This window comes from Parastagonospora nodorum (genome assembly GCF_000146915.1).
Source record: "Parastagonospora nodorum SN15 chromosome Unknown scaffold_5, whole genome shotgun sequence".
Classification (NCBI taxonomy): Eukaryota; Fungi; Ascomycota; class Dothideomycetes; order Pleosporales; family Phaeosphaeriaceae; genus Parastagonospora; species Parastagonospora nodorum.
In genome coordinates, this window is record NW_001884553.1 from 1,082,690 (window position 1) to 1,109,752 (window position 27,063).

The 27,063-nt window shown below is 52.7% G+C and overlaps 17 protein-coding genes across 17 annotated transcripts; 10 read left to right on the forward strand and 7 right to left on the reverse strand.

The window, feature by feature from the left end:
- Positions 1 to 383, forward strand: SNOG_03868 (hypothetical protein; the record flags this gene model as incomplete). Its single annotated transcript, XM_001794361.1, has 2 exons — positions 1 to 138; positions 171 to 383. The coding sequence occupies 2 exons, from the start codon at positions 1 to 3 to the stop codon at positions 381 to 383; spliced, it is 351 nt and encodes a 116-aa protein (XP_001794413.1).
- A 1,175-nt stretch (positions 384 to 1,558) lies between these two features.
- SNOG_03869 (hypothetical protein) lies at positions 1,559 to 2,557 on the forward strand (the record flags this gene model as incomplete). The annotated part of the gene is made up of 1 exon (XM_001794362.1): positions 1,559 to 2,557. The coding sequence occupies one exon, from the start codon at positions 1,559 to 1,561 to the stop codon at positions 2,555 to 2,557; it is 999 nt and encodes a 332-aa protein (XP_001794414.1).
- A 280-nt stretch (positions 2,558 to 2,837) lies between these two features.
- Positions 2,838 to 4,071, reverse strand: SNOG_03870 (hypothetical protein; the record flags this gene model as incomplete). The annotated part of the gene is made up of 3 exons (XM_001794363.1): positions 2,838 to 3,406; positions 3,588 to 3,716; positions 3,816 to 4,071. 3 exons carry the CDS (start codon positions 4,069 to 4,071, stop codon positions 2,838 to 2,840), a joined length of 954 nt encoding a protein of 317 aa, XP_001794415.1.
- A 701-nt stretch (positions 4,072 to 4,772) lies between these two features.
- On the forward strand, positions 4,773 to 6,241 carry SNOG_03871 (hypothetical protein; the record flags this gene model as incomplete). The annotated part of the gene is made up of 3 exons (XM_001794364.1): positions 4,773 to 5,015; positions 5,050 to 5,152; positions 5,232 to 6,241. 3 exons carry the CDS (start codon positions 4,773 to 4,775, stop codon positions 6,191 to 6,193), a joined length of 1,308 nt encoding a protein of 435 aa, XP_001794416.1. The 3' UTR covers positions 6,194 to 6,241.
- Positions 6,242 to 6,477: 236 nt separating this feature from the next.
- SNOG_03872 (hypothetical protein) lies at positions 6,478 to 8,100 on the reverse strand (the record flags this gene model as incomplete). The annotated part of the gene is made up of 3 exons (XM_001794365.1): positions 6,478 to 6,789; positions 6,840 to 7,121; positions 7,171 to 8,100. 3 exons carry the CDS (start codon positions 8,098 to 8,100, stop codon positions 6,478 to 6,480), a joined length of 1,524 nt encoding a protein of 507 aa, XP_001794417.1.
- Positions 8,101 to 8,644: 544 nt separating this feature from the next.
- On the reverse strand, positions 8,645 to 10,516 carry SNOG_03873 (hypothetical protein; the record flags this gene model as incomplete). The annotated part of the gene is made up of 2 exons (XM_001794366.1): positions 8,645 to 10,119; positions 10,393 to 10,516. The coding sequence occupies 2 exons, from the start codon at positions 10,514 to 10,516 to the stop codon at positions 8,645 to 8,647; spliced, it is 1,599 nt and encodes a 532-aa protein (XP_001794418.1).
- A 915-nt stretch (positions 10,517 to 11,431) lies between these two features.
- SNOG_03874 (hypothetical protein) lies at positions 11,432 to 12,937 on the reverse strand (the record flags this gene model as incomplete). The annotated part of the gene is made up of 3 exons (XM_001794367.1): positions 11,432 to 11,596; positions 11,646 to 12,391; positions 12,520 to 12,937. 3 exons carry the CDS (start codon positions 12,935 to 12,937, stop codon positions 11,432 to 11,434), a joined length of 1,329 nt encoding a protein of 442 aa, XP_001794419.1.
- A 146-nt stretch (positions 12,938 to 13,083) lies between these two features.
- Positions 13,084 to 13,390, forward strand: SNOG_03875 (hypothetical protein; the record flags this gene model as incomplete). Its single annotated transcript, XM_001794368.1, has 2 exons — positions 13,084 to 13,210; positions 13,263 to 13,390. The coding sequence occupies 2 exons, from the start codon at positions 13,084 to 13,086 to the stop codon at positions 13,388 to 13,390; spliced, it is 255 nt and encodes an 84-aa protein (XP_001794420.1).
- Positions 13,391 to 14,142: 752 nt separating this feature from the next.
- SNOG_03876 (hypothetical protein) lies at positions 14,143 to 15,153 on the forward strand (the record flags this gene model as incomplete). Its single annotated transcript, XM_001794369.1, has 1 exon — positions 14,143 to 15,153. The coding sequence occupies one exon, from the start codon at positions 14,143 to 14,145 to the stop codon at positions 15,151 to 15,153; it is 1,011 nt and encodes a 336-aa protein (XP_001794421.1).
- A 448-nt stretch (positions 15,154 to 15,601) lies between these two features.
- Positions 15,602 to 16,853, reverse strand: SNOG_03877 (hypothetical protein; the record flags this gene model as incomplete). The annotated part of the gene is made up of 3 exons (XM_001794370.1): positions 15,602 to 16,573; positions 16,750 to 16,781; positions 16,829 to 16,853. 3 exons carry the CDS (start codon positions 16,851 to 16,853, stop codon positions 15,680 to 15,682), a joined length of 951 nt encoding a protein of 316 aa, XP_001794422.1. The 3' UTR covers positions 15,602 to 15,679.
- Positions 16,854 to 16,869: 16 nt separating this feature from the next.
- On the forward strand, positions 16,870 to 17,012 carry SNOG_03878 (hypothetical protein; the record flags this gene model as incomplete). Its single annotated transcript, XM_001794371.1, has 2 exons — positions 16,870 to 16,888; positions 16,927 to 17,012. 2 exons carry the CDS (start codon positions 16,870 to 16,872, stop codon positions 17,010 to 17,012), a joined length of 105 nt encoding a protein of 34 aa, XP_001794423.1.
- Positions 17,013 to 17,111: 99 nt separating this feature from the next.
- On the forward strand, positions 17,112 to 17,236 carry SNOG_03879 (hypothetical protein; the record flags this gene model as incomplete). Its single annotated transcript, XM_001794372.1, has 2 exons — positions 17,112 to 17,138; positions 17,174 to 17,236. The coding sequence occupies 2 exons, from the start codon at positions 17,112 to 17,114 to the stop codon at positions 17,234 to 17,236; spliced, it is 90 nt and encodes a 29-aa protein (XP_001794424.1).
- A 591-nt stretch (positions 17,237 to 17,827) lies between these two features.
- SNOG_03880 (hypothetical protein) lies at positions 17,828 to 19,035 on the forward strand (the record flags this gene model as incomplete). Its single annotated transcript, XM_001794373.1, has 3 exons — positions 17,828 to 18,571; positions 18,632 to 18,730; positions 18,895 to 19,035. The coding sequence occupies 3 exons, from the start codon at positions 17,828 to 17,830 to the stop codon at positions 19,033 to 19,035; spliced, it is 984 nt and encodes a 327-aa protein (XP_001794425.1).
- Positions 18,277 to 20,153, reverse strand: SNOG_03881 (hypothetical protein; the record flags this gene model as incomplete). The annotated part of the gene is made up of 5 exons (XM_001794374.1): positions 18,277 to 18,605; positions 18,739 to 18,831; positions 18,936 to 18,999; positions 19,356 to 19,516; positions 19,577 to 20,153. 5 exons carry the CDS (start codon positions 20,151 to 20,153, stop codon positions 18,277 to 18,279), a joined length of 1,224 nt encoding a protein of 407 aa, XP_001794426.1.
- An 898-nt stretch (positions 20,154 to 21,051) lies between these two features.
- SNOG_03882 (hypothetical protein) lies at positions 21,052 to 22,290 on the forward strand (the record flags this gene model as incomplete). Its single annotated transcript, XM_001794375.1, has 3 exons — positions 21,052 to 21,183; positions 21,241 to 21,406; positions 21,575 to 22,290. The coding sequence occupies 3 exons, from the start codon at positions 21,052 to 21,054 to the stop codon at positions 22,135 to 22,137; spliced, it is 861 nt and encodes a 286-aa protein (XP_001794427.1). The 3' UTR covers positions 22,138 to 22,290.
- A 904-nt stretch (positions 22,291 to 23,194) lies between these two features.
- SNOG_03883 (hypothetical protein) lies at positions 23,195 to 25,636 on the forward strand (the record flags this gene model as incomplete). Its single annotated transcript, XM_001794376.1, has 3 exons — positions 23,195 to 23,395; positions 23,568 to 23,821; positions 23,953 to 25,636. The coding sequence occupies 3 exons, from the start codon at positions 23,195 to 23,197 to the stop codon at positions 25,634 to 25,636; spliced, it is 2,139 nt and encodes a 712-aa protein (XP_001794428.1).
- On the reverse strand, positions 25,378 to 26,595 carry SNOG_03884 (hypothetical protein; the record flags this gene model as incomplete). Its single annotated transcript, XM_001794377.1, has 4 exons — positions 25,378 to 25,638; positions 25,826 to 26,315; positions 26,350 to 26,421; positions 26,570 to 26,595. 4 exons carry the CDS (start codon positions 26,593 to 26,595, stop codon positions 25,378 to 25,380), a joined length of 849 nt encoding a protein of 282 aa, XP_001794429.1.
- Between the last annotated feature and the right edge of the window lie 468 nt (positions 26,596 to 27,063).

Sequence of the window (27,063 nt, forward strand, 5' to 3'; positions counted from 1 at the left end):
ATGTGCCAGCCCAGCCCTCCGACCGTGCTCGACCATCGCCATGAGCCGGCAGGACGCAAGACTGGTCATGAATCGGCCGCTCATAACGGAAGATCGGTGCTTATAAGTCGAAGGCAGGAGAGTACAAGACGCGGTGGTGTACGTTAAGGGCGACTAGCAACAATTTGTAGCACTGGGCGAGGACTTTGATGGAACAAAAACTCAAGCTGTACAAGATCGGAGACAAGCACTTGATGGATAAAAATCAGGACTCAATTGCACGCTTGGTCGCGAAATCAACGCGTGTTCATCACCAGAAGCGAGGTATTGGCGAAAGACGGATAGGCAAGATCAACACATGGGCTGAAGAGGAGCCTGTTTCTGAGCACGACCGCAGCGTTTGATTATTATCTTGTACCCCGTATTTTCTGACATGAAAGACTTATAGGATAAGGCCAGAGATAGTTGTCTGTTGGGTATTAGACCAATAGCAAAACCTGAAACGTTACCGGGGATGCCTTCAAGGTCTGAGGAGATGATGTGATGGCATCGTTCATGCTAGCCTATAAGTCTTCAACGTCAGATAATACGGCAGCCCTTGTGTCCATACTAAGAGCAGGCTGAGGCACATGTCGCCGCGGGTTGCTGTTCGAAAAAGAAAAGTGGATGTCATACTGAGTCTTGCGTTTGACTGGAGCAAAACTTATCTCCACTGTTTGTGCTCGACACTGCGATCGCGCCACGGGATCCATTCCACCAGTGATGGCTTTTGCAAGGCACTAAGTTCAGGGACTGACATTGTATGATAAGGTGCGCGGAAGAGGATTGGTTTCTGTTAGCGGGGTAGGTTGCACAACATGCATGAGTTGGACAGGTTGGGACTCGTAGCTGCCTAATATGCGCTTCGTCTCCTCTGACTGACTCCCAAACATACGGAGGTCGCAGTCTCGACAGCCTTTGTCTTCAACATCTCAGATTTCTCTGCCTTTCACGCTGATCATGGCAAAGAAAAAGAAGGCCGCTGCCGCGCGACTCAGAATTGAGGAACAGGCCCCGCTCAATGCTTTGCAGGATGCTCAAGAGCCATCCACAACGGAAGAATGTTGTGGCTTCGGAACAGGCCTAGACAAACCGTCACTGCCGGAAGTGCTTACGAGTCCTGGAACTGAGGATGATCCAGGGCCGTCCACAACGGGCTTGGGAATAGCTCCAGTCGAACCATCCCCATCGGAAGCGCTCGAAAACCTTGAAACTAGTCCAGAGAACTCGCGCAAGTCGTAAGAAATTCCACAACATGCCTGAAATTCATGCCATATGTACTAAACCAGCCACAGACCTTACGTCGAAGCTCCGGGTCCAACTCCTTATCGGGCAAGACGAGACGGTCTTCTATGTTCCGCGCCACCTTCTACCTCAGGACTGGAGCGATACTGGGGAGGAGAAACAGTTCTCGCTCCCAGACGTAAACAATGAGACTGGTCACACGCTTGTACACTACCTGTATACCAAGTCGTACGAAACACTAGCCACGGAGTCTTCGGCGTGTTCTAAGTTTGGTCAAGCTCTTCTAGTATACATCATGACCGACAAATACCGCCTCCCACTAGAACTCGAAGAGCTGTCGATTTGTGAGATTGAAAACCATGGGTCGCAGCTGACCTTTTTCGAAACACTTGCGGAGATCGAGGGTCATTTCTCAAAGCTCGATGAGAATAGCCGTATCCATGCATATCTGCTCAAGAGAGCCCGAGAAGCGTTTGAATCGAACCACGCCATCTTCAAGACGGAGGCCTTCATCGAGAGCATTGGCGGCGCAGAGTTGCACAAGTTCATGATGGCTTGTGTGATTGAGCTTTACCACGAGAAGGTTTCGTGCATGATTGACACAGAGACGGAATTGAAGCAAAGACTGGTCCAGCACAACGGTCTCGTGCAGGGAGAGTCGGTCGAAGACGATGTTCTCGAGCAGAGTGTCAATGACCAGGAACACTCCACAACTCAACATGACACTTTGTCCAGCGACGACTTCTGTACAATCAGCTGCCCATCTTCGGGGTGTCCCGTCGATGTTTCCTTGGACGAAACAGTCTCCACTGAGCAGTACTCCGTCCCCGACGTCTCGATTCCAGAGCTTCCTGTTGAGGTGGCCATAGAGGCACCAATACAAGACCCTGAATTGGATGCGCCGAGACTAGGCGCGGAAGACGGTGCTGCGAGTGCGGTCATGCCGGATCCTGAACCAGTGCCTGCCATTGACCCGTTCGCGGGCCTCAGTAAGATGCGTCGGAAGAAGCTTGAGAACAAATTGAGAAGGGAGGCAGCTGCTAAGGCTTTCGAAGACGAGCGCTTACACACCGAGGCTGAGGAGTGCTTCGCCTCGGACGCTTCGGTTCCGGAACTTTCCATTGATGCCGTCATTCCAGATCCTAAAAATGTATATGTCGATGATCCATTTGCAGGCTTTACCAAGTCGCAGCGGGAAAGACAGACGCAGATTATCGACGAGGCAGTTACCAAGGCCATTGAAGAGGCAGTTATTAAGGCCATCAAACGCGAGCGCTTGCGCGTTGAGGCATAGAAGGCCGAGCTCAAAGCTCTCGAAGAAGCAAAGGCGGAAACTAAACGTTTTCAAGCAGACGAAATTGAGGTTCAACGTCTCGTTGCCAGACTCAATCGGGCGGGCTGGTGAACCATTTGTATGGCTTCGTGCGCTGGAAGCTCAGCATCCGGGTGGCGACGTATGGATAAAGTACAAGCAATCTCGGCTGAAAAGCAGCAGGTAGCTCGCAAGATGATCTATTGCAATGTGGAGGAGTAAGATCGTGGCGTATACATTGTGTTATAGTAATCAAGGCCATTTATCTCGTTGCTCGAACTGCTCTGCCGACACTGCCAGTCTCGAATAATTCAACTAGACCAGCCCCTAAGCACTCTTCGAGAATCCATTCGAAGCGCATGCCGTAGAATGTCTTCCACTTCTTTGTGCGCCCAGGTAACACGCCTGCGAACTCTCCCCTTGCCTTCTTCCTGTCTTCGCGCTCGCCATGCACCACAACACCGCCATCCCATTTCTCTTTCAGGATGTCGAGTGGCATCTCTTTGTACTTGGTCTTCTTCAAGATGCCAAGAAGATGGTTTCGTGCTTCAACGAGGAGTTTGATGTGCGTGCCGGTGTTTGGGAGGGAGAAGTTGTAAGAGGTTAGCGTTGCTCGAGAAGAGTTGAGTGATGTGCCGCCATGAATGTGTTGGGTTGCTGAAGCGCCGCCTACGGCTTCCAATGAGCCTGCAAAATGGCGCGAACCGGATGACGATATTGCCGTCAGAGAACTGGAGCCTGGAGATCCAAAGTATGATGAAGTCGATGTGAGATTAACTGATGTGAGGAGGCCTACGCCGGTCAAGGCGGAGAGCTCAGCTGGTTTGAAGGCTATGCCGGAAATTGATGCAGAGCTGGGGTTCGCATTCAGGAGGGAAATATATTTCTCTGCTTCAAGATTAGTCCACCTGAAGACTCCATGTCGTGAACATGGGCGACGTACCCTTAAGCTCTTCGGGTAGCTCTGCATGTGCCCGGACAAGTGCTTGCCATTCTCTTACGCTTGCGATACCATCACCAACGGCTGCTGCACCAGCACCGCGATTTGGGATTGTTACGCGCCGCACGATGCCTGCTTGTGCAAGCTCCGCAATTTCCCGTTCGATCCTCGTGGATGAAGCGCTCAGCGCGTCAATGTGTGCTATGGTTACAAAAGGCGGGAGTCTTCTCCGGAAGTTGAGTACTTCGGCTATCCTGGTCGAGTTCATACCAGCTTTCTCTGGCATATCACTAAACATACGGTTGCGGATGTACTCCATATACTGGGGAACATCGCGAAGGTTGAGATCATCGGCAAGTGATGCTATAATGCCCGTATCGTCCAACTCTTCATCGTCGTCGTACTGGATAGATTGCTCAGATGGTAAGGACCGCTTCCGTGGACTAGCTTTGGATGGTGAGGACGTGGATCGCTTCAGCCCTAGTGTAGCAGCGGCGCTTGTTCTCCTTGGTTTGGTGATGCGCGATGAGCGCGCTGGCGTAGCCTGGAACGACATGGTTGGTTTTGCTGCTGGTGAGGCATAATTGTCACTTCAGATAGGCAGCCGTGATATTCAGTCAGGCGGAAGGAGCGTCTCGAATGTTAAAGGCAAGAAGGCAGGATTAGTCATGGCACGGAGTAGGAACATGTGCTTGAACTGGCGAATCAGGGAGTGGCGAAGGTGGGAGAGATGGTGTTGTTGATGCACAACGAGCTACACCATTCCTGGGTGCATGCAAACCATGAGGCGATCAGGGTCGAGTCGAAGCCAAGCGTCACATGCAAGGGGATGTCGAAACTCAATTGGATATTGATTTTATTTACGTGCTTTTGGGCTGAGTGCGCCGTTCGCAGCTTCCGGGCGAGTTCCGAAACAGCCACAATGTGATGTCATGTCCGCGTCGCAGCTCATGAAAGCCCACACCTAGGTCATTCCATTCACCCCAACAAAACCTCGCACCACCTCGCACCACTTCGCATCACTTCGCACCATGTCCTCGTAGCCCGCCTCTTCACTTCTAGCACCCATTCTCGCCCATCACGTCCGGCCGCCATGTCGCTGAACCCCGAGCCTGCCGCTCTGGAGGAGCGCGGCCGAGCTCAATCTCCCGCCCAAGTCGTAACGCCGACGCTGCCGAAGAAAGCGCTCGAGCCAAAATCATATGCCCACGGATGCGATGGTCTCTGTCGAACACACCTGATATCCGCTGAAGACTCATGTCGACGGCCATCAAAACCAATGGCTACACCAAGAAATCCTCGAAAGAAGAAGCGGAGAAGCTTGAAGGCGTTGGCCAAGACGAGTCGCCCAGAAGCCCGACACCCCGTGGACACCGTAGGAAGGACTCGCGCAGCTCGCATGGCTCCATCGGACGCAAGCACGGCGAGCAGATCAACGACGGATTCCAATTGGAGACGGAGGTGTTCGAGAAGCATCCCAACGGCAATGGCGAGGCACTGGTGAGCGTGAAGCCGCTCCCGGGAGCTGGAGAAGGACCGCAGGCAGGACATGAAGCGCCGCAACTCTGAGCTCAAGTCCGGGCGACAGGCCGGTGCGGGGTGGGCAACGAGCAAGTACGTTGAAGACGACTGCAGTAGTACGACCAGCAACTAACCGTCACAGGATGCGCTGGGCGCCCATGAACGTGCCCCTCCAACGCCGCCTCCAGACCGCAGCCGTCCTCATGCACACGCTCAGCATCGTCGGCGGTCTGGCCATATTCTTCTTCCTCTGCAGCATACCGCTGCTGTGGCCCATACTCCTCCCTTACACCGTCTACGTCCTCTTCTCCAACGCCGGCACGTCCGGCGAGCTTTCCTTCCGCAGCGAGCGCCTGCGACGCCTGCCCATCTGGTCGCTCTTCGCCTCCTACTTCCCTGCCCGTCTGCACCGATCGCAGGAGCTCGAGCCCACCCGCAAGTACATCTTCGGGTACCATCCCCACGGCATCATCTCCCACGGCGCATTCGCTGCTTTCGCGACGGAAGCCCTGGGCTTCTCCCAGCTGTTCCCTGGCATCACCAACGCCCTTCTCACCCTCGATTCCAACTTCCGCTACCCAATCTACCGCGAGTATGCCCTCCGTCTCGGCATGGCATCCGTGTCGCGCGAATCCTGCGAGAACATCCTGTCCAAGGGAGGCCAGAATGGTGAGGGAATGGGTCGCGCCATCACAATCGTTGTAGGTGGTGCTCGCGAGTCGCTCGATGCGTGTCCCGGAACCATCCGCCTCGTACTGCGAAGGCGCAAGGGGTTCGTCAAGATGGCCATTCGTACCGGCGCTGACCTCGTCCCCGTTCTCGCCTTTGGCGAAAACGATGTTTACGACCAACTCGACACCGACACACACCCTTACGTACACAAGTTCCAATTGCTGGTCAAGAAGGTCATGGGCTTCACGATACCAATCTTCCATGCTCGAGGCATCTTTAACTACGATGTGGGCATGATGCCCTACCGAAGGCCCATCAACATCGTCGTTGGTAAGCCGATCCGCGTGGTGCAGGACAAACACCCGGATAACGAGCACATCAACGAGGTTCACGAAAAGTACATGAATGAGTTGCTGAGAATGTGGGAAGAGCACAAGGACACGTTTGCCAGGAACAGGCAGGGAGAATTGGAGATTGTGGAATAGTTTAGCGGAAGCGAGCTTTTTTCGTGTATGATATTCCTTTTTTCGATATCCCACTACCAATTTCATTCTGTCGCGGTCTACTTCATTCCCGTCTCCAGGTGCTGCCATTATTCGTGCATGCTCTGGTCAAACTCAAAGTACTATGAGGGAAGACATGTCCTCTTGTATACGAGCCTGAATAGGTTCAACAGGGTGGTGGCAGGTTATGAGTTATCAGAACAACCTTGATATTGTACGGCTTGGTATGTATGCCCTTGGGTAGTTCTCAGAGTTGACAGTAAAGTCTACAGCGTGTATCTAAAGTTTGGATGTTGATGACCCAGCCTTCCTTCATTCTCCTCACAAAGACGATCATCTCGCTCACCTCTATCTCGCTTCTTGTTCTCCCATTGCAGGTACATAATCTGTCCACCCGCAAGAATCACTGTGAGTACCAATGCCCCCAAGGACACCGCATGGCCCAGAACGTACTTTGGTGAATCACGCTGGAGGTAGATGAAGGTACCTATGAAGGCTGAGCAGTTTGCTATTGAGATCACCATGCCAACTGCAACGGCGCGGACATAGTGCGGCGCGACGTTGTTAGAGATCCAGGCCTGGGTTTGTTGTTAGATGTGTGGACAATGGTAAAAGGGCTGACACATACCATGATCATAGGCGAGCCTTGGAAAACACCGATTGCAACGAGGAAAGTCCCAGCGTAGCGCACAGCGTTCGTCTTTGCTACGAGAAGCATGATGTATCCACATATGCCTACAATTGCGCCACCAATGATGAAATAGCCTCGATTCTTCACCTTGTCGGAGTAGTATGCTGTCACTATGACAGTGACGAAAGCTGCCATGTTTGGAGGCACAGTGAACAGCTGAGCAGTAGTAGAAGTGTATCCCATTCCAGAGATGATAGACGGGAGGAAGAGAGTGAAGCTCTGGATTTTGTTAGCGCGCGTCACGATGAAGGGGGGAGTCGATACCTACGTAAAGTGGCACGAGCAAGAAGAACCAAATGAAGGAGCAGAAGTACGTCTGGGGTGCCAGCAAAGCCATCTTTGCCCAGTACCAACTGAACTTTTCCTCTTCAACGGCAGTTGCTGTAGTTGAGCCTCCGCCATCGAGTCTCATCCGCAGAAGTGCCCACTCTTTCTCTTCATCGGTCAAGAAGCCGGCAGCAGCAGGCGTATCAGGCATGAAGAAGAAGCAAACAATGCCAAAAACGACCGTCATTGCTCCCTCAACTAGTAAGACAATCAGCATTTCCTTCTCACACACAAGTATCCAAGAGAACATACTGAAGAAAATCCAAGGCCACTTCTCATATCCCCCAACCTCAATCTTCGCCAACCCAGACGCCAACAACCCTCCAAACGCCCCACTTAACGGCGCCGCGCAGTAAAACAGCCCATTCCGCAACATCATATCATGCCTGCGATAGAACATGGCCAAGTAGATAATCACGCCGCCCAGAATCCCCCCCTCGAATAACCCAAGCAGTAACCGACATGCAATCAGCCCCGCGAAACTCGTCACGAAGCCCAAGCACAAACAAACGATCCCCCACAACGTGATCAGCGCGGGCAGATACACGCCTGCGCGCAGCCGCTTAACGAGCAGGTTGGAGGGGACGTCGACGAGGATGTAGGGGATGTAGAAGACGAGCAGGGCAATGTTGAAGGAAGTCCCCGTGGTGATATTGAGGTCTTGCGTGAGGCCTGCGATGCGCGCGTTGCCGATGTTGCTGCGGTCGATGAAGCTAAACAGCCAGATGCCGAATAGCCATGGCAGGATCCGCGTGTCGAATTTGCGGTTCAAGCGGCGGTCGAGGTCGGGGTTGGAGATGGTGGGATCGAGGTCTGCGTCGAGGGCTTTTTCGATGCGTGAGGTGGAGGGTTTGCGGCGGAGGGAAGACATTGTGAGAGGTGAGAGTGAACGTGTGTGTGTGTGTGTGTTGGTGTCGTTGTGCAACGGCACGAGCAAGCTTCTAATCAAGGCATTCTGCAACATGCATGGGGCTACTTGTAGTTACCGTGCTTTCAGCTAGGTCATGACGAAAGAATTGATGGACTTCCCCCACGCGCGGGGACGAGGGATGCCGGGGAAGATGGCAAGCTAACTCATCCCTCTAGCTGGAATAATTCGTGCCGCCCGGTAGGATGAACAAAGTGTTCCACGTTAGTGACGCTGATCGCATGACCCACCCAAGGCGTTCTTAGCACATTTGTGAGGTGCTAATTTAGCTATTGAAATGTATTCAGGCCCTTCGTATAACACGATAGCTTTTGACATGATAGTACATGGAGTACACTTAGAACATACACGAATTCTTGCTGGACATGGTGTGTTTCGTAGAGTCTTGGCCAGGACGGGAGGGAATAAGTCCCGGATATAATAAGGTATTAACAGCTAAGCTAATGACAAGGTAGGACTCACAAACAAGTCCGCTCACCACACTGAATCAATCATCTTTCGTAGTCTTCTCCTTCTTCTCCTGCTCCGTCTTCTTCGTCACATCCTTCCCGTGAAAAATACCCACATGCTCACTATCCCTCCAAGGCGTCCAGCTCTCCGTCCCAATCATCCAGCCCGCCACCATGATCAGCAGCGTAAACGGAACCGCCGTCAAGAAGAACCATCCATAAGTTGTTTTCAGCGCCGAAATGTCTTCATTCATGCTGTAGAAGCTACTGATGAACGACAGCGGAATGAAAACGGTCGCTAGCCAGGTCAACCGCGCCATATTGTGGTTCTCCTTCATGGCCCGGCGCGAGTCCTCGATGGAGATTTCTGATGTGACGATGGCTGTGAGGCGATCGACGCGTTCTTGTAGGACGTTGACGGCGGCGAGGACGCGGCGGAAGTCAGGAACAATGTCCTCGTACCCGGTCAGGTCGTCGAAGTTGATGACTGCGTTATCCGTGACTATAGTCTGGACCGAGCGCGGAGAAGTGGGAGCTGGGAATTGCGTCGAGTGTGATGCTGCCAGTCGTGCTGCCGCTGGTAGTGCGTGTTCCAATGTCTCTGTCACCATCTCTTTGAACACTGGAATCTGCCGTCGCCATGTATGCAGGCGCTTGAGCGACGTGTCGATGGCATCGCCCTTTGAGCGGAAGAGACGCGGCATCTCGAGTTCGCGCTCGATCTGACTGAGACGGGCTTTGACGTAGTCGCAAACCACCAGCCATTCCGCGCATATCGTGTATATTGCTGGCTTCGCGAGGACCTGCGGATTGATTCCACGGCTATGGGGGTGTCCGAACCATGGAAATTGCTTTGTCATGTTGATGATGTCTTGGTACCACGACTCTGACATCTTAGCTAGTGATGGTGGCGGGTCGTTCATGTTTGGCGTAAGAAGCCAATTTGCACGATCGTACCAGAGCGGTTGTCCTTGGGTTGTCGTTGGGTCGACGAGAATAATACCTACAGTACCGTCCTTGCACTGTTTGTCCTTCCCTATCCACAAGGTCGTTCGAGTGCGCATGACCGCCACGACGGAGTCTGCAGAATCCGCAAATTTCCAATGGTTAATGTCGTCTTCTGGCCGTCGCAGCACATTCCACTGGTTGGCACCAGCCGCCGCGTCTTGGAATTCTTTCTCAGTCTTATAGTACCTGAGGCGCATATTGCGCATCTGGAACCAATTGCGATGCTTCATGTTGGCCATGAGACTCCGTGGTTGTGCCCAAGGATCGCGGACATTGTGCCATACGTAGTCATCGATATGCTCGCGGAAGAACATAGGATCGATGTCGAATCTTGCACCAAGTAATTCGATAACTTGCTGGGAGAGATCTTCGACGATGAACAGCCTCATAGGCGTTTCCTTGTAGGCGTCGTAGGAGAGTGACTGCAGAAGCTCCTTCAACTTGACGCTGTGATCAATTTCCACTGCTTTCGACGCGGTGGCAGATTCATACTCAATGTACGTAACTTTTGCCCGATACGCTCGTTCAGTTCGTTCTAGTTTAGTAAGTTCTTGCCATCGCAATGGCGTGGTCCCAACCTCCATCCAATCGGCCAAATATCGTAGTGTCTTCCATGTTGGTGTCAGCGACTTGATGTGCGTAAGATACGGCCCGCTAAAAGACATGAGTTTCCGTATTGCCACTCGCCATCTCTCTACTTACGGCTCTTTGATCTCCCACGCATTCGCTGATTCCTGGTTTCGATCGTATGCATCTCCAATGTGTTTGTAATTATCACGAAGTTTCCTGGAGTCCTTGTAGGGATCATCTGGGCCATTCTTAGAAGACCATGGAGCAAAGCCGCTTTCAATGGTGGTGAATTGCGCAGGCTTCGCGTCGCGATCCTCCGATAAGGACGACATGGCTGTGCGACTTCAAGCAGATCTTCTTGACAGAACGTCTAACTTTACAATGTGCAGACGTGGCGCGGCGTAGCTATAAGGATTTATCGAGTCGTTTCAGCCGCGCACGGGGGCCAGAAGCTGGGGCTGAGGCACCTGCATCCGCGACCTCGCTTCCCCATAGATGTCTTACCAATAGTGTCGCGCGCCGAATCACAAGCCCCGAGCTCGTCGAATTTGCGTTCGAGTGCCCTGAATTACGAAAGACATATCTGCGGCTATGAGATCAGTACATATCCCATATCAGTTGTGTTGACGTGCTGTTGGGAGTGGAAGTGTTCGACTCCTGCGTCGATCAGCCGAAACGCCTCGCGCTGGTTCGGGCGAAGATCGCTTCAGGCTTCCAGCCACGTACAGTAGGGACACGCCCGGTGTACGTAAAGGGCCGAATAAGCGCCAGCTTGTGTGCATCCTCTTACACTTCGTGTATTAATGTATGTACAATACAATTTAGGCGCACTTCATCAACTTTCAAAGGAGTCTGTAAAGCTTCAAACACTACCCGAAAAACAGGACACTATACCCTAAGCTATCGAATGCCATCAGACCGCTATGTGAACAGAGTGACAACATTGAAAGTATGTTACGGGTGCAGCGTGTAGGATCATGCAGTCGATACGACTGTCTAGTATCATGACATGAGAAGATGTCCAAACATGGTATGTTTGTAGCTTGGCTACTTAGCAATCAATTATCGGCGTATGCATCTATGATTATCGTAAAGTCATTCCACTAAATGGTGGCTGGGAATCAATAGCAACATTATGTACTCCCAAAACTTGCAAGTCTGCCAACGCCTTGCTCGCTGATGAGATAGGACCAGAATATACGGAGAAATTGCGCCAAAATGCCAGACCCCTGGCTGAGTGACTGCGGTTACCTGAAGACGACATCAATCGAGTCCATGTCCTCGAGATCGGAGTCAGCAATGACATCCATTGGCACGAGACGCTCGCCATCGAATATGAGCGTGACAGGTTGTGATTCGTCGATGTTTCTCGCTTTTTTGTACGCATGTGCAATGTGAGCAAAGGTTGAATCCTGTTTATTGTTAATGGTATTACCCGAAAGCTAGCAGCGTACAACGTACCGGCTTGACAGTGATGCCCCAATCCTCCTTGCCCTTTGCTTTCAAGATAAGTTTCCACTTCTTGACAGGTTCTGGCGTTGGGGTCCGCGGTGGCAGGAGCGCTAGCTCAGCCGCCTTCTGTTTCGCGGTGGCAGCAGCAGCCTCCTCCTCTTGGTGCTTCTTGAAGAGCTCATCGGTCCATGCTTGTACGTAGACTTTCGCGGGATTGTCGTTGTTGTACACATTGAGGTCGCCTTCGATCTCGACATTGCCCCACTCGTCGATTTGTAGGCCTAGTCGTTGGACGGTGGTGCTGTCGAACATGCGTTTCCCTTTCGATGTAAAGAACACGGCTTGTGTCTGCGCCGGACTGAAGCCCTGCTTTTCGCACCATGCCAAGCGAGTCTTCTCGAGCGTGTGATCAGTGCGCACCTTGACTACTAGTGGCCTGGTGTTGGGTATCTCGGGTTGTATCAACAGCTGTACGATCGGGGCTTTCGTGACCTCCTCGCCGGCTGCGACCAGGGCAGCTATTCTTGCTTTCTCGGCGATACGTGCGCGGGCGCGGGCGGCTATTGCGGCGAGCCCTGGATCTGAAGGCTCCGGGAAATCGTCGTCGGAGTCACTTATGTCGACAACAACAGAGGGCGTACTGCGTGTGGCTCGACTGGAGGGTGCGGCTTTGGCGAGATTGTCGTATCGGGTGGACAGCGAGTCGGGCGGGGGACGTGAGGGTGCGGGTGCGGGTGAGGAGTCCCGTAGGTTTACTGGTGAGAGAGGGGTCTGGCTACGTCTGTCATTGAGTCAGCTGGCCGTGACAGTGGTGAGGTAAGGTTTTCTGCTGCATACGCTTTGCTGCAAGTCTCGTTTGCCTGCGGGGAGCTTCCAGAAGCACTGCCCGCCAGCACGCTCTCGTTGTCGCGGGACACCTTGCTCCGCTTTCGGTCGCCTGTGGCTGCGAGTTTCCGCTTTCGCTCCCGGCCCTCTTCGGCCTTCTTCTTCCTCTCGGCTTCCTTCTTCTCGGCTTCATATCTTTTCTGCTGAGCGACAATGTGCTTGAAGTCCTTGGAGTGGCTAAAAATATCCTCGTCATTCGTGGGCGAGTCCTGCCACGCAGCCCGCTTGAAAAGCGATCGCTTTTTTAGCGGCGGCGCGTCTTTCGGAGTGTCTGTCATGCTCGACGTGAGGTGGGCGGGTTGTACGGACAAAGTGGAGTATGAATCGGTGCTAGCGTTGGCGAGGTGTGACGCGAAGTCACCTGCCCGCGCTTGCCATTTTCGCAAAGAGGTGGTCTGTGCGTTTCGTGCCTTCATCGCTCTCTAACATAGCCGACGCTACCTGACTGCGGAAACGTCATTATCAGCCAAGCCCGTAGACATTCTCGATATACAAGTTCAGCACACGTAGCTGTCATACCTTCCACTTTCTCCAAACCCAGTCAATCGTAACTCCAATCATCATGTCCACCAACGGCGAAAGTCCAGCACCAGAGGGCGCTGGCGATTCGAGAGATCCAAGTGGGTTTCTGAGCGAGATCATCGGTGCTCCTGTCACCGTCAAGCTCAACTCCGGCATTGTTTACAAGGGTATGTTCGATGTGACTGTTGGGACATCTGAACCCTGTTCTGACGCGATCAGGTGACTTGCAATCTGTCGATGGCTACATGAACATTGCTCTTGAACGATGCAAGGAAGTCGCAGAGGGCCGCGTAATTCGCAACTGGGGAGATGCCTTCGTCCGCGGGAACAATGGTTTGTTTCTCTGAATATGGCATTGCTTCCATCGCTGACCCCATATGTAGTCACATATATCAGCGCAGATAATGCCTAAAACCAAAGCACTGCAAGAGCAGGAGTATGCCGGAGCAAGAGCAAGTATTCAGCAAGAGCTTGGATCCATCAAATCCAGTGATGCCACCACCACTTGTCAAGGGCAAGGGGCGTGCATGTGATGACAGACAGGAAACCGGCGTCCATGTCAAAGCGGATCTGGTGAAGGTCTGGTAACATTCCATGCTTGACGATTTTCAAAACTTGAGGATACAACGAAAGTTGCAGGCATGAAAATATGAGCAGCTACATTTCCCTTTCTTTGCTTCATTATACACACTCTGGAAAGTAGAGCCTTGGTTAACATGCGCTCTCTCACTTCTCATCAAGTCCAAGTTGCATCGTCATGTCTGTCAATAATAACACAAACATGCCCAGCGCATGTTCACTCTCATTCACTTGTGTCGTCCTCTTTCACCTCTCGCCTGACCGCACGTAACCTGCCCGCCCGCCTCCTCTCGCGCACCCCCCTCTCTTCCTTTAGCTGACCCCAACCACAATTTCGCACATCAATCAACAACTTTCCTTAGCAGCTCCTTTATTGCCGTGCGCCGCGCTCGTACAAGTCCGATTTCTAGACAATAGCTTCAGTTGCGCCCCATCCTCCCGCTCAACTCTGCCCTGCGCTCATCACAACACTCGCACCTCAACCCGCAACGCAAACCACACGCCACCCTTGATGATCATCATGGGCCCTAGATCTCGTGTTAAGTTCCACGGCCCTAGAAAGAAGAAAGAAGTGAAACCCCCAAGGCTCCAGGTAAAAGGACGGAAGCAAACCAAAGGGTGGCCCTGGCCGACCAAGAAACCAGGTCTAGAGCGGACAACATTGAGATCCATAAGAGCTGGCTTTCGCGACCAGCCTGTTCCGTCCAAGGTACCCTTCATTCGGCCAAGAAGCGCGTCACATTTTACAGAGGAGATCGCGCACAGCGGCAACTTCAAAGAGCAAAATCCGCGCAAAGGCCAGCAGCAAACCCACACGGCCGTCCAGCCTCAGACGATTCCGCCATCTTTTGACGACCTCTACGACTCTCCGCCCGAGTCACTCATCATACAGGCGCCAATTTACAGGGAGGTCGACGGCCGCCTAGAAATCCAGCGTCCGAATAAGTCAATGACTGAGGAACCTAAAACCGACACTTCAGAAACCAGCGCATCTCCCAGCTCCTTCATCAAGACGCTCGTCACCCTCTTTGCTGGACGCCGTCAGAGCCCCCCAAAGTCCGACAACGGCAAGCATCACTTCAGATCCCAGTCTGTACCGACGCCCGTCAAAAACATTGACCACGACAACGTTGAGAACCCTCGTCGAGCGCAGTCCGAATACACTCCAACTCCCCCACTCGCTCCTCCTACGCCCCCACGCCTCACTCATGCGCAGGTTATTCCAGCCATCATGCGCCGTGTGGCCAACGAGCCGTCACATGTGCGAAGACCCAGGGAGATTTTCACTGCTCCGCTGCACAAGACCACGGGAGGCGCCGTGGTGTTCGAGGACGTCTTCACCCCAACTGAAGTCCAGCGAGGCTTTCACGTGCCGAGTGCGACTCAGACACCAGAGGAACTTGAGCAGTGTCGCACCAAGTCTTCCTCGACTCTACTCGATCGCAATGAGGATGTTTGGGGCCGCTGGCATGCAAAGTACGAGAAGCGCGAAACTCATCCATTCAATCATCCCGCTGCAGTACCGGCTTGAGGGACCTTTCCCAAGGGCTCACAAGGAATTTTGGAGGGAGCACAGCATGGATCGGATTGTTTCTTTTTGGGTCACGTAATTTGGCGATATGGCGGCGTTGCGAGCAGTTTCAGCTGGAGTTGGTGAATTTTTGCAGAAATGGGTGGACGGATGCTGGATCATGGTTTTTTGCGGCAATGGATGGATGGTCGATGGGATGATGATGAGGTCTTGAGGCAACCAATGGAATGGAGGAGACATCGATCTTGGAAGTTTGCATTGAGTGCGAGTCGAATTGAATTGAAAGCAAACAGCAAACATGCTCTTGCCCTTCCCTCGTGAATACATACTCGCGTCTTTATCATCCGCTGCTAGTTCTTCGGTACCGAACTGATCACGTCTGCCCTAGTTATCACTTCAGGTATCGCGCGTCTGTACTGCCTTGCCATATAGGTCACTAGATTGGAACTCGGATTGAACTTCTCGATTAATTGGATGAAGACAGGCTCACTTATTCAACATGCCATATCTTGGCTCTGATAACGTCTTAGATATCTGGGTTCTTTCTCCGGTTGGCACCACCATCAAGAACCAGCTCCTGCCCACTCAAGAAGCCCGCACCAATAACGTAGTCTACCATCTCTGCCAGGTCCTCACCCCTCCCAACTCGTCCAGCGGGATGCTGCCTGTGATGAATATCCGGAAGATCGCTCGCCCACGACTTCATGCGCTGTGCTAACGCTTCGGGTTCATGTGGCGCGACCTTCTTGTACGAGCCATTTTGCATGGCGATGGATTCGAGGTCGCGGGCCTTGCATTCGTGCTGCACGCTGACCCATCCAGGAGAGATAGCCACAACCCGAATACCCCAGCGTTGGCAGGAGACGGACATGGCCTGTGTGAGCGCGAGGACACCGCCCTTGGAGGCTGCGTAGCCTTCGCAGTCGGGATCAGACTGGTGTGCGCGGAAAGAAGCGACGTTGATGATGCAGCCACCCTCGTCAAGCTTATCATCGCCGTGTAAGTTGAGGGGCAGGTTGTTGAATTCTTCTGTGCGCTTCAAGTCGTTGGATTGATGGACGGCCTCATCTTGATTGTTTGGGCTCTTCATGAAAGGGATGACGGCTTGGCTCATGTAGAAAGGCGCGCTAAGGTTAGTGTCGATGTATGCTTGCCATTGGTCGGCTGTGGCAAGGTCTTCCATGGTGCCATTGCCAGCGTTGAAGAAACCTCTGGCGATGCCTGCGTTGTTGATGACAACATCGATACGACCACCAAAGAACTCTGTGGCTTTGGCAAATACTGCCCGGATCTCTTCTGGGTTGTGAAGGTTGGTTATTGAGAAGTCGGCACGCGGAGCGTATGTGGCAAGATGCTCCTCGACGCAATATGTCGTCTCGTCAACATCGAAGTCAACGATGAACACCTTGTGTTGTTGGGGCTGGGATAAGAGGTGTCGTGCTGTGCAACGTCCAATACCTCGAGCGCCGCCTGTGATGATAATATTCTTGCTTCTGGTGGACGGCATTGTGTTTGTTGGAGATTTGTCCTGGATTTATCGGATCACTGAAATTTCGAGGCTTGCAGAGAGATGACTTCTACATTTCATGTACGTACCTTCAACGACTTCTTATGCTCTGGACCGCGGGCTAAGATTTGGTGCTATGCGTTTATCTAGACGCAATCTGAGGCGCACTACAAAGGGTCTGGAACAGATTCATGGTGCCGTTCAGCCTAATGAGCGCTGCCCAAGGAAGTCCGTCCGCCCGCAACATGTCTGCTTACCGTGTGTAGTTGATGCACCAAATGTTGGGACGGGTCAACGGTCCGCAGTACATCCAAGTGCGCGCGAGATGCATGTGCCAATCCGTGCATTGTAGATGGCTCTAGTCGCTCGCTCCTCTCAGCGACGACGGGTGGTGAGCCGAACATCCCGGAAAGCCTTGGCGCACGGAGTCTGTATACAGTGGCTGGCCAGCATGTCGGTACAACATCCCCACGCCGTTGTACGCAACTTCAAAGACATTATGAACACGTGCAGTATCCTGCACGCATGCTTTCCGATGCCAGACGAGGCGCGCAGGATCCCGGGTTTGACGTCTGATCTCACACCCGTGGACGCTTGGAATCATCAGCCGGAAGCTAGATTTGAGATCATCTGCTGCATCGAATTTTACTCAGTACCATGATGTTGAGATGTGATCACATGAAAGCGCTCTCGTCGAAAAGTGCAGCGAAGTTTAAGGCCGAGCTGATCCCTGATGTAAGACAAAGCTAATGTGCTTAGGTACAGTAGGTAACTTCATTCCGGCTTTGAGCGTCCAAATATTTTGTATTGTCTATTCATGATCTCCTCGCTCCAGTTTTCTTCGCTACTGCCTGTGGCACATTCGTGTTGGTGGTTTACAGAACACACGCTGTGAACACTGTACTGTGGATAAATAAAGATGGCCCGTGAAGCCTTTCGATTCCGGCCTTGTTAATCGTCGCACATTGTGAGCCGGGGATGCTATGTCGTAGAATTGTATCTTTGTCTTCTTGTCAAAGAACAATGCTGTTCATCGAAGAATAAGCAACACTTAGAGTAAGTGACGATAATCTTCTCACAATATTACATAAACCCTCGTGATCTTTATCAGAATATCGCCATCACTCTACACACGCACGCATTTCTAATCAGTCAACCATCTTTGCAATGGTCAACATCATCCTCTCCACCTTCTTCGTTGCGCTTACGAGCGCGACTCGACTCCCACGCCATGCAGATGACATGGACGTAAATCCTACCACCCAAGCTGGAGCAGCAGCACCCTCTGAAGCAGTCAAATGGGTGTATGTTACTGCTACTGACTACATAACTGTGTATCCCACAGCATCACAAGCACCTGCACCCACCCCACCAGGTTCGGTTCCTATCGTAGAATCCAAAAAACCCAGTGCTATCCCGAGTTTAGCACTCAGCAGTAGCTTAATTCCGTACGGTTCGGGACTCCCGGGACCTTCCCCACTGTCTTCTGCCACCATTGTTGTTTCCAAAGCTCCAGAGGCAAGCACCACTGCCTGTAATAAGGCGAGCTCAAGCATGGCAGGTCCACCAACTCAGCTCCCCGCATCCTTGACACTTGTTCCGCATGGCTTTCCCGGTTACAAGCCAGCACCTGCATCCTGTGCGGCACCAGTGGCTCCATTGAGCTCTGCAACTCCGTCAGCCCTGACGCCCACGCCCACACCAACCAGCATGGCCGCCACAAGCACTGCGATCGTCATCGTCCCCACCAGCCTCCCCGTCGTCCTCGCCAGATCCTTCAACTGGTCGAAAGACTCCCTCTCGATCGCAGTCGACAAGCGCCAGGATGACGAGAGCGAGAGTAGCTCGACACGCACAACTACGATCAAGACGACGATCGTGACGAGCAGACTCCCCAGCTCGACTCTACGCGTGAGTCGCTCGTCTGCAAAGTCTGCTGCATCAACTACTAACGCTAAAACGATGTCCAAGTCTGCGCTTTCGTCAACTGCTAAGCCTTCGAAGACTGATTCCGCTACGGTCGTCACGTCTGTTGTCGTCGGACGATGGGCGCTGTCCGTACCCGTATCAGTACGTACATTGTGGCGGGCCGGAGACGACGCTGGTGACGAAGACGTAGTCGAGCCAGTCTACTTCGACGTAGAAGCAGGAGCCCAAGACGTCAGCGTCTGCTGGAGATTGGTGCCTGTATCCTGGACAGAAATGTTAGGCAATTTGCTGATGAGTGTATATAGTCCTACGCGTTTGCGGTTGACGGCGACGAGTACAGTCGTACTAGTCCTAGTTACGGACTTCATTTTGACGGTGGCGGCGAGCGCGCCGCCAGCGTGTTGCGGTGGCTGATATGGGCAGCGACAGTCATGGCTGATCATTAATTTTCTTTTTATCGCATTCAAATCATAAGTATATTCCCTTACGCACACGGTTGGATGAAGTGAAGCTGGATGCAACGAAGTTTGATGAAATGATGATATTGAAAGGAATTATGTTTGTGCGCGTTTGCAGCGAGCGAGTGGATCCTGTCCTGGTATCGTGTGTGCGAAAAATGAAAATACCGCCAAATGCAGCAATGAAAATATCCAGCGCCAACGCTAAGCAATCAGGAAATGAACGTATAAACAAAATTATCACTGAAAATGCAACAATCTATCGTGATCTAAATCCTTGGGGGGTTCGGACTACTGTAGTTCCTAACCTCTTTCCGGCCCTCGTCATCGAATCCAGCACGCTCCATCAGCTTTGTGAACGTGGTGTTTGTGGTGTCTGAGGTGAATCTGTTTTCGCGCATGCCATGTGCTTTAGGCGGTTCAAGGAAGCTAGGAGCTGGCATAAGCACGTCGATTGTTTCCGTCGAACCTGTTCTCGCAGCCTCGGGTCGATGGTGTGATCGAGTACTTCTATGCGACCTGTGCTTACGACGGGGCGTGTGCCGAGGTGTAGTGTATGGGTCTTGGCTGTTGCCGGCGCGGATGGCTGGGGGTGGTGGTGCAGGATTGGAGGGAAGGCCGGAATTGAAGCCAAAATTGAGCTTCGGCGTGCGATCCCACATGCTCTTGATGCGTGGCGTGAGGCCATGAACAGGCTGCCCGTTGCTCTTGTCGTTGTAGACGAGGTCAGCTGTTGAATTGGGAGAGGGTTGAGCGGAGCGAGAGCCGCGGCGCATGAAGTCTGTCCGAGCAGCGTGTTGCGGGTCATATATTGGATCGCTGATCTGACGCGCAACATGTCCAAAGTCGCCAGAGAAGCGCTCTTTATTGTGAGATTCGCGACGCTTTTTCATAGCCCACATGAGGCCAATGGTACCAAGTGCGCCGATGAGAAGACCTGGAAAGAAGCCTGCAGCAAAAGAAGAACCATTGAAGCCAGCATCCATCTGCACAGGCGCTGCTGGACAAGAAGAGCTCTGGGAGGCTGACGCTGGGTTCGTAGCAGAGGGCGTAGGGAGTGTAGTTGTGGGCGACGATGACGGTGATGCCGTTTCCTTGAAGCACATGTTGCTTTGGCATTTGTAGCCGAGTGGGCAGCAGGTACTGCCACATGTGGGGAGGGTCACTCCGTCTGTTTCTGAGAGATGCAACTGGTTCCATGGACCGCAAGTTTCTTTGAAGAAATAATTGGTGGCTGCACGTCAGCGTCATACCGCAATCCGACTGTCATCGCGCTGCATCATGCGAGCCTTCAGTGCTGCACTGTTGAGGGACATGCAACTGGTGCCTGTGGGGCAGCAAAAGTCAGATGGGAAGCCGGTTCCGCATTGCTGTAGATCTGGCTTTCCACCGCATGTTGGAGCTTGTCGGAGAAAGATGTGCGATGCTTGTGCTGAGGTTGCAAGGAGAAGAAGTATAGATATCCGGGAAAGGCGTGCAATGACTGATGAAGAAACCATGGTGATGTTGTTTGTAGTAGTCGACGTCGCAGCTGGAGTAGTACTGAATGGATCCGGCAAGGAAGATAAGGGAATTTAGGAAGAGCAGAGAATGTGCTGAAATGACGAAATAGACAAATCGCGAAACAAATGAAGTCCAAGAGAAACAAACCTGTACAAACTACGGGCGCATGTAACCTCTATATTCAGACACGAAAAGACACCCGAGGACCACGAGCGAGGTGCTCCATTGTGTGTTCGGGCTCTTCAGACCCTACCGCGTCGATGCTTCTCGTCGCCCAGGAGCTGCAAATAGAGTACTGGAGGCGCCGAGTGGACGACAGCAGCTGTATGGAAGCCGTACAAGTCGGCTAGCGGCGTAACAGTGGCAGATGACTCTTCGGTTTCTGTGGCTAAGCAGTCGCGAACGTCGAGTGGGTGAAACAGTGAAACACGATGTAGGCGCTTGCGTGCACGTGGTGATTGGCTGACCTCCCTAGCGTGTAATCGAGCCCCAGGAAAAAAGATGAGCTTGGGGAAACGACAAGCCGACGACAGCCACTTCCGAAGCTTCCTTATTCAGCACACCGACATCATGATTCTGCGTTGTATGGCCAGGCGGCCCGGTGCTGTCCAGTCCCTAGCGAGTGCTTCGAGGGTATGCGCTGCAGTCGCGGCCGCACAACGGGTCGAGGAGATACTGACGTGTGTATAGCAAACACCGTCTTTCGTGCGCACTGCATACACGGTGCCGACGCTGGACAAGCATGTCGAGATGCAGAAAAATGGCGTGCCTGGGCTGTTCACGCCCAAGGGCTTCAATACGGCGTATACAGAGTACCAGAAGTACATGATCGACGAGTTGAATGAGTCCACTGCAGGTATGCACATGTGCCGTTCGCCTCAATGGGCATCCTGTCAGGTCACATGCACGCCAGAAACTGATTGAGTTGCAAAGGCACACCGTACGAGAACCTGGAAGCAAAAGCGCTCGTCATAGAGTTCGCACGCGACCCCCCCCGAGGCATAAGCCTTTAAACATGCGCAAGCATGGGCCTTCATAAACCAACTTATTCTTCCGGGGCCATCAACCCGAAACCCCCGAGACCCAGTCCAAAGCCCTTCCCCCGAGGCTCGAGAACCCTCCATCGGGAAACACTTCTCGTCTCTTGAAAACTTTTGCGCGAGACCTTTATGGCGACGGCAGAAGGCCATGTTCGGCCCCGGCTTTGTCTGGCTTGTGCAGACCAACGACGCGCAGCTGGGCAGCCTTAGAATACTACCCACATATCTAGCTGGATCACCACTGGCCGGCGCCCACTACAGGCGGCAGTCGCATGACCTGAACACACACAACGCCGACTCGTATCAGGCACTGAACACGGTAGGCACCTTCGGCTCGGCGGCCAAACAGAACTTGCAGCCAAAGAAGCCGCTTGGCGGGGTCGATGTTGTCCCGCTACTCTGCGTAAACACCTGGGAGCATGCTTGGCTGCACGACTATGGCGTGAGGGGGAAGAGGCAGTACCTCGAGGCGTGGTGGGACAAGATTGACTGGAACTGGGTCCGGCAAAACGCAACTATGCAGACCCAACAGAAATGGCAGTTCTGAGTAGAGCACTGCTGTAACTGGCATGTAGACTTATGTGTATAAGACGACAAGGGATGGTGGGGTTTGCATTGCATGGTGTTGGGTGTCCTTACATGGCGAGCTTCGCTGTACCATTACAAAGCATACGTGAACATCTCATCTATCTACCCGAAACCTTTGGTGCGATTGCCTAGATCATCTGTGCATTTCCCAGTAGGGTGGTCGCTGCCCAAATCGTCCGGTATCTGTTCTTGGCCACCGGATCTCGAGTCGCACGCTTCCAACATCAGCAAACATACTCAAACCGTGATACGCTTGTCCGGTCTCCGCAGTCAGATGTGTCCATGACAGCACATTGAGCACAATCAGCTCTGGCGCCAGCGATGCGACGAAATCTCCTCACCTTGCACCTCAGACTTGAATTTCTCACCGGACCTCTAGCTTCGCACGCCATACGAGCACTGCCTAGGCTGATTCACCTAACAAAGCGCTGTGGGCTTGTCAGCTTGAGCCTCAACATCGTCAGGTGGCCAACTTCGTCCGCAATACCCGGCGTCATGTGCGCCACACCATTGGCGCCCTCCTTAGCCCGCCACAATGAACCCTCGCATGGAATCTTCACGACAACGATCGCTAGCTCCAGAAGAGGCGCTCTGGACGCAACAGCAGCACGTTGAGTGTTCCTGTTCAAATCTCAACACAGCGGGTAATCGTCACGCAACGAAGGACAAGCTTGTACAGAGTTTGATCAAACACATTGGTTATTTGTAACATTGCAGCATCGCCTCACCCATGTCTGCCCTGCCACCTGCATCCGAGAAACTTCGCCGAGCCTACCGTTCAACCTAGACGACAAACAGTTCGCTTCGCTGCATGCTGACTCCTGGGATTACCCAATCGTAGCGTGATGATCTCCGCTTCTGGGGCCCCGGTCAGCGTTGCCCTGCATGGAATGCGCCATGACCTCACATCGGCAGTAGAACACACATGGTAGATTTCGATGCTTTTCGGGTAATTTCCCCATATCTCCACTTCAATCCTTCCTCGATGCTATCCTGAGATCTGGTACGCGAAAATGATGGCAGTACTCGAAGCCATATTGCCAGCAGTGGCACGGAGCTCCGGAATTTCCCTTCAATTATACCGAGTGGCCGCCTCGTCCCACAACGCGGCTGCGAGGGACCTCATCAAGGCAGCAAGCACAATCAATAATTTTGCTTCAACACTGAAGCAGATCGGGACGATCATCAAGGAGGACGATCGGTTGCCATCTTCTGAGGTATGTCGACATTTCGGTTTTATGCAATGCACCGCCACGCTCTCTCACGCCCCCTAGCTCTCTGTACTGCTATCCTAGCCCAGATCTTCACCTTGGTTGGACGTTGTTTGGGCGTTTGTACATTTTCTACGACGATCCATTGATTCATGACCTGGGCTGAAAAGACATGTAGGCCATCGAGACCCTAGAAGATCTGATTGATCAGTCTCGTACCATATCGTCTGAGATTGAATCATTCTCTGCCATCTTAGTCGAGGACCATTGCGGCGAACCGGGCGCAAAATCACACGATCATGGGCTCGGACACTCAGACTCGCCGCAAGCAACGAGGCTCGTATACCTCGTCTCCCATCTGGAAGCGTTGAGAGCCACCCTTTCGGTTCTTCTCCAGACTCTGTTCACAGCGCAGAGTATAATTTGGTCCAAGTATGTTCTACTCCGCTATGTCATCTTTCCGATGTCTCAGTGCTCAGACTCAAGCACTTTGATTATCGGAAGTTTCCCATAGCTGCCATCTGTTCCGAAGATGTCATCATTGAATTCTAACATCATGACAGGTACCGCCCAACAATATCGCAACAACAAGCGGAGAGGGCTGTCGCTAATGAGCGGCTGCAACTTGAAACTCTTGTGATGGAACAGCAGATCTTGATCTTGACTGCGTCAAGTACCTATGAACATCTTTCGTCATCAGACTCTCTATTATTGATGGAGACAGACAGCTCATTAAGTCTTGTCACTGCCAAACAAGAAGACACGCCCAATCCGACCACCCTCTATCGGTATCAAGATCGACAGCTTGCAAATCTAGACAAGTCGACGTTTAATCCATCCCAATGGGTATCGAACATGAACAACAGTAGTCCATCACATATCGAGCGCATGTTGGAGAGATGGACATGCCTACCACAGCTTGAGGCTCGCTTGAGAGAGGCTGAGCAACAGACTCGAAATCAACAGAGAGAATCACAACAGCCAATGGTGGAGTCAGATGATGAGGAGGACCACGAGCAGCGGCAGAACCTTGCTGGTACAAGTACTAGAATGGCACAGCCATTGTTTAGCGAACCTGAAAACTCTCGCACAGTACGAGACACCAAGTATGGACCAACGGCTCCATTGTCACCAGCTGCATCACCCCGAACTTCACGTCATAGCCTGGCTGGATCTACCGATGAGAATAACTCGCCACAATCGAACATAACTAGCTTACCAGTCGAAGCTGCAGCCGCAATAGAAGCGCAGGAGGAAGACGAAGATATAGATCTGGAGATTCCTTGGCAGCTATGCACACGAAAGTATTACTGGAAGTATATCGATGGTAAAGTTGTGGAGTCCAACACCGACCAGTCTCCCTCGGCTGCATTCCAGGAGAGGAATAGCTGGACTGAAATTATGGCGAGTTGGGTGTGCAAAGAAGCAATCCAAGAAGCTGGGTATCGGGTGACACAGGTTCAAAAGGACAAGAAAGATGGTAGACGCACCAAGTTCGAGACGTGCTTCTGTATCGAACGGCCATTACAGTTCGAGCAGGTCAAGCAGCTTGTCGAGCGCACGGTGGAGATGTACCGACAAAAGAAGCCTCCGTCTCCAGCCCCTCAAGTCAGGCGTTCATCATTTAACCGACCGCCTCCACCACCGGTGAAGATCAGTCGAGCAAATGACACGGATCGCGATCGCACTCCGGTGCCGAGTAAAACTCATCCACAACTCGGACGGACGACGAACTCGATGCCCATTCCACCGCCGCCTCCGATGGATCGTTCGTTGTCAATGCCAGGACCTGGCTATCAACATGGACCCAACCCACATACATCAAATTTACACATACCCATGCCACCTGGAAACTACGTAGGCTCTGCGCCACATGGACCATACTCACCTCAGGTACAGCAAGCTCCATATCCTGGACAGATGTACAACTCCCCACAGGGATACCCACCGAACGCAGGATTCCACAATCCAGCTGTACCGCCATATTTTCAGCCGCACAATCTCCAGGTGCCACAGTCGCCACTGAGACAAACGTATCTGAAGCCGAAGGTGAAGTCAAGGTATGACGATGATTTTACCACGTCGGACTCAGATAGTGGAAAGGATAGGCGGCGGCGCAGGTCGAAGTCGAGGAGTAGATACTCTACAGATTCGAAGAAGAAAAGCCACAACAAGAGCAAGGCTGCGGGTGTTTTGATGGGTGTTGGAGGATTGACTGCTCTGCTTGATGGTTTGAGCGGCTTGTAGAACTAGACTACGAATACGATTTGAGCGATGAGGATGTATTTTTAAATGGCAATGTATTATGACATGACACAGATGGGCATGGACCATTTTGAGGTGAGCCAACGTCTATCGGGCTTGCTAACTTATTGTATATGCCGCAGTTTACCCCTAATCAAACATTGCTATGTGCCTGAAAATTTTGTATCTCACCCTCTCCACTTGTTGTTGTTGGTGTTGCGCATGTTGTAACCTTTCAATGACATACTTGCCCTTTGCAACACTAACAATCGGCACACCGGGAATCTTGCGAATCCGCCTCTTCAAATCCCTATCATTGGTCGCCACTACATAGATGCGGTGCTTCATGACGCGCTCCACAATACAGTCATCGGCGTACGTGCCCTTGTGGTCGCACTTGAGACGCTCCCAGCGCTCGTCGCGCGCGATACGCAGCGCAATGCGGTATTTCGGGCCGAGTTTTTCCAGCTCGGCCATGACGCAGGTGGTTATGATGGGCGTGGCTTTTGCGTAGAGCAGGTCCATGAGGGCCTTGTCGAGCTCGAGCTTGGCGTGCACGGTGTGCGAGAGGAAGTTGGTGTCGACGAGGACGGAGTAGGGAGGGCCGAGGGCGGTGTTGGCTTGGAAGAAGAGGGCAGAGGAGACTTGTGGGCTGGTGGGTGTTAGTTCTTCATTGCTGGCGCTGTAAGGTCGTGTATGGTGGACTGCAGACGTACATCTCGCGCTTGGCCTGGGATTCTTGCTTCTTCTTCTCGGCTTCGATCTCGCCGGCCATCTGGTTCTTCTTTCTGTTTGTGGTGTCAGCGAGACAGGTTCTTCGTGAGCGGGCGCATCGTCGCATACAGTCGGGCATCGCGCTGGCCTGTGGTGGTTAGCCGTGGACTGTGTCAGGAGCAGCATCTCGTCGTACCAATGACCCTCTTCACTTGCGCAAACTTGCGCGTCTTCTTCTGGACACCCATGATGGCAGCGTGGTGGTGTCAATACGAAGTGCCAGTATCGATAGTGAGCCTTGAACTTTTTGGTGGAGCGTTCCAACGCCAAGAGTTCGGTCGCAGCCACAGCGAACCGGGACCGAGCAGAGGGCTAGCAGAGAAACGAGAAACGAGTGGCGCGCGCGGCCAGGAATAGATCAGCGAAGGCCACATGCGGCAGGAACTGACAGCGTCGAATGCACCTGCATATGTGAGTGACGGGGCCTTGCTGTGGTTTTCTGTGAACCCTGGATCGTCTTTCTGTTTCACGATGCACATGCTTCAGTAATCGCGAGGTGTCTGTTGCATTGTTTTCCCGGTATTGCCACGATACCACTATTGATCCCCTGGTCGCCAGACTCGGCATTCCAATCGCTGCTTTAGGCGGGCCATCTTGCCGCACGCCAGCCCGGCGCTCAAACTTCGTCGCCCAGCAGACCCTCGCTGAGCACTGCG